Genomic DNA, 3,434 nt, shown 5'->3' on the forward strand with positions numbered 1-3,434 from the left:
AAAATTGGCTAAAAACATTAATTTCTTCACCCTCAACTGACCACTTTTCTAGAGGGAGGAGTCGTTTTTTTTTCCGATATTTTCGAAAGCCATCCCATCTTTTCGATTGTCTAGCCTTAATTTAAATCTACGTCGCTTCCGGTTTGGCAGTGGTCGTAACAGCAAAAACGTCATGCTTTTCTTCACGTTCTTTTCCTCCTTCGCAGTACGGGTTCGAGCCTGCCTTCCCACTACCACTTTATATATAGTAGCCATGGTCCAAATTATGGAGCAGAAAAAAAACTTGTCAAGATGGCCTAATGGTTATCGTACTTGAATTACTGTCTTTAGGTTTTCATTTCGATCTCAGCTCGAGTATTTTATTTTTACTTACAAGAAGTGAAGTATAAAAAAAACATAATATTCGCATGCACATGTCTCAGTTTCTTTCCGTTTTTTTTTTAATTAAAGTTTTTAAAAGAAATTTAATGTTATGTTTAATAGAAGGTAATGCCTCGTACATCTTCTAGTACACCATAAAAATTCTAATTTTCTTAGGTTGAAAAAGTTATAAACACAATTTGATAATGAATGTTTCATATTTATAGTAGAATTTTTAAATAGCATCAGATAGTGTATGATGCTAAACACGTTCTTTTCAAAGGCTGGTAATATTGTCACGTTAAAACTATATAATCTTCAACAAATCATAAAGTAAAATTGGTACTTACTTGATAAATAACGTCAGTTGCTGTCTGTAACTTCATCACCAAAGTTGACGTCTTTGGTCCACAGCACTGCTCTCTTTCGCCACTGTGAGCACTCCTCCTCGATCCTAACCTGCGTGCATTTCCCATGAATTCCTTATCTGTCATTATCGTCACCGAACCGTCCCCCCAGGAGCTCCCTGGACACGAATGACACACCAAATGACCTTGGTCAGTTACAACCGCGTCTGCCATATTCAGTTCTCTTTCTATATTTGGCGCTGAATGCCTCCGTCGATTGTTGAATCTGATGATACACACGGAGACAGTCGAGGTCAAGATAACTGATACTGCCACCGCTACCAAAACAAAAAGGATCAGGAAGTATATGTGTACCCTGTCGTCGGGTTCTATGATCTCGTGAATCTTTTTCGGTGCATCGAACGTTTTGTTGCTAACAGTCAGGATTACAGAGATCATTGTTTTCGTCGAAAGCGGTGGGTTACCACTGTCTCTGACGAGTAGCTGCAAATCGTAAAAGCCTGCGTCCTGTTGGGTCGCCACCCGACTGAAATATAAAACCCCTGTGTATTGATTTATCGCAAACAGTTGTTTATCATTGCCGGTGACGATTTCAAATTTAAGAAACGCGTTTTCTCGACTGTCGCTATCGACGGCTGTGAGTCGAGTAATGTTGTTTGTGGTTCGTTGTGGGTAGCGGACTTCGATAGTGAACGGGTTTACCTTAGGGTAGGTGAAATATGGTGTGTTGTCGTTTTCATCTAAGACATCGACGACAACACGGACAGAACTATTTAATGAGGGTATACCACTGTCTTTTGCGACCACCTTGAATTCAAAGCTGTTTTTAAATTCGTGGTCAAGCGAGCTGATTGTCATCATTGTTCCTGTATTTGAGATTTCAAACGGTAAAAGTTCTTCATCTGGTGACTGCAAGAAGAATGTTACGATACCGCCAGGTCCTGTGTCAGGATCTGTAACGTTGATGACCCCAAGGAAACTTTTAGGGTCTTGATTTTCCTTAATTTTAAATTTATATTCCTTTTTGGAAAATTTGGGTTTGGCATCGTTAACATCAAGTACTTTGATTAATAATTTTCTCGTAGCATAAAGAGGTGGGTTTCCTCGATCTTCGCATTTTATCTTAAGTTCGTGATGGTCTTGCGTTTCTCTGTCCACTTTTTCCTTAATGACGACCTTGTATTTCTTTGGACCGAGGCTAATCAACTGGAAGCGTTCGTGGCTAAGATCACATGTTACTTCTCCGTTGGGTCCTGTGTCCTTGTCGGTGACCCTCAGGTAAGCAATGAAACTGCCGACTTCAGTGTCTTCTGAGATGACAGCTGTGTCATCTGCAGAGGCTGACACAAAGTTCACATCAATCGTCGGTTTGTTGTTTTTTTCGCTGACCACATTCACTAGAACCACAGCTATCGCACTAAGTGGTGGGTCACCTCCGTCTCTGGCTTCGATATACAACTTATAGGTCAACGCTTGACCTTGAGGGAATTTTTTTTCTAAGAATATTTCTCCGGTCATTTCGTTAAGCTTAAAATTGGATTTAGCCATTTCTGTTGTTTGCGGACTAAAATGGAATGATATACCTTTTGTTTGCCCTGAATCTGAATCATTGGCTGACAACACCACAATAGGATGATGACCATCTTCATCTTTCCTTTCACTATTAATTGAAATATTATAAACACTTTGCGTAAATACCGGCGCATTATCATTAACATCTCGTACTGATACTTTAACGTCCAGAATGCTCTGCTTGGGTGGCGTTCCTCCATCTTTTGCTATCACCTCCAGGACATACCAATCTTTAGTCTCTCGGTCGAGTTTCCCTTCGAGAGACACTGCAAGCTCAGCTGTTCCATCAACACGTTTTGACACGGACAGTGCAAATGGCTCGTCGCGCTTTTTTTTCATTTGATACGTAATGTGTGAGTTTAATAAACTCACGTCTTTGTCTACAGCGTTCGGGATCGCTATTTTGGTCCCACTTGCAACATCTTCCGAAAACTCGATGTGTACCTGTTTCTTGGGAAACAAGGGTTGATGGTCGTTTACGTCCTGGACTATGATTTTCACTTCGAGTATTTCGATGAACGTCTCTGCCCAGTGCACTGCCACATCCATCGCTATCAGACAGACAGAGTTCCGCGTGCACAGATTTTCGGCATCAAGCATCTTCGCCGTGTATAACTTCCCCGTTTTCTCTGACACCCGGAAAAGACGAGGCTGATCAGTCAGACTTTGTTTTAACTGATTGAATTTCATCAGGCTTCCGTTTCGACCAGGTACTGCCCCCCTTAGGTCTGAGTCTGCTGAAATGTCCCCTAGGTAGGTGCCGGGACTCTTACCTTCTTCCACGTAATAGGTGAGACTTGCGCACAGAATCAAGTTGATGGGAGAGAAGATGAAGAGAGGAATAATTGGGAAGCGGAAGTGTAGAGACAAGTGTGGAGCAAGTTCCAGCATTTTGACGGATCAGGCATTGGTTGTCAAGATTGTGATGCATCAATCGTTGTGTTGATCTGAAATTCAACAGAAAACAAATTGTTAATCCATGTATTATTATTATTAGTAGTAGTATTATTATTATTAGTAGTAGTAGTAGTATTGTTGTTGTTATTATTATTATTATTAGTAGTAGTATTAGTATTATCATCATTATTATTATTAGTAGTAGTAGTATTATTATTAATAGTAGTAGTATTAGTA

At 40.3% G+C, this 3,434-nt stretch overlaps 1 protein-coding gene across 1 annotated transcript; it reads right to left on the reverse strand.

The window, feature by feature from the left end:
• Positions 1–686: 686 nt before the first annotated feature.
• On the reverse strand, positions 687–3,191 carry LOC145243051 (protocadherin gamma-C4-like). The gene has a single exon (XM_080106157.1). The coding sequence runs from the start codon at positions 3,189–3,191 to the stop codon at positions 687–689; it is 2,505 nt and encodes an 834-aa protein (XP_079962283.1).
• Between the last annotated feature and the right edge of the window lie 243 nt (positions 3,192–3,434).

The sequence above is a fragment of the Euprymna scolopes genome, chromosome 21, assembly GCF_053919585.1.
Source record: "Euprymna scolopes isolate OS-2025 chromosome 21, ASM5391958v1, whole genome shotgun sequence".
NCBI classification, from domain to species: Eukaryota; Metazoa; Mollusca; class Cephalopoda; order Sepiida; family Sepiolidae; genus Euprymna; species Euprymna scolopes.

Bases quoted from the DNA above. Each gene is read 5' to 3' on its own strand.
- LOC145243051 (XM_080106157.1), bottom strand. From the start codon at position 3,191: ATGCTGGAACTTGCTCCACACTTGTCTCTACACTTCCGCTTCCCAATT.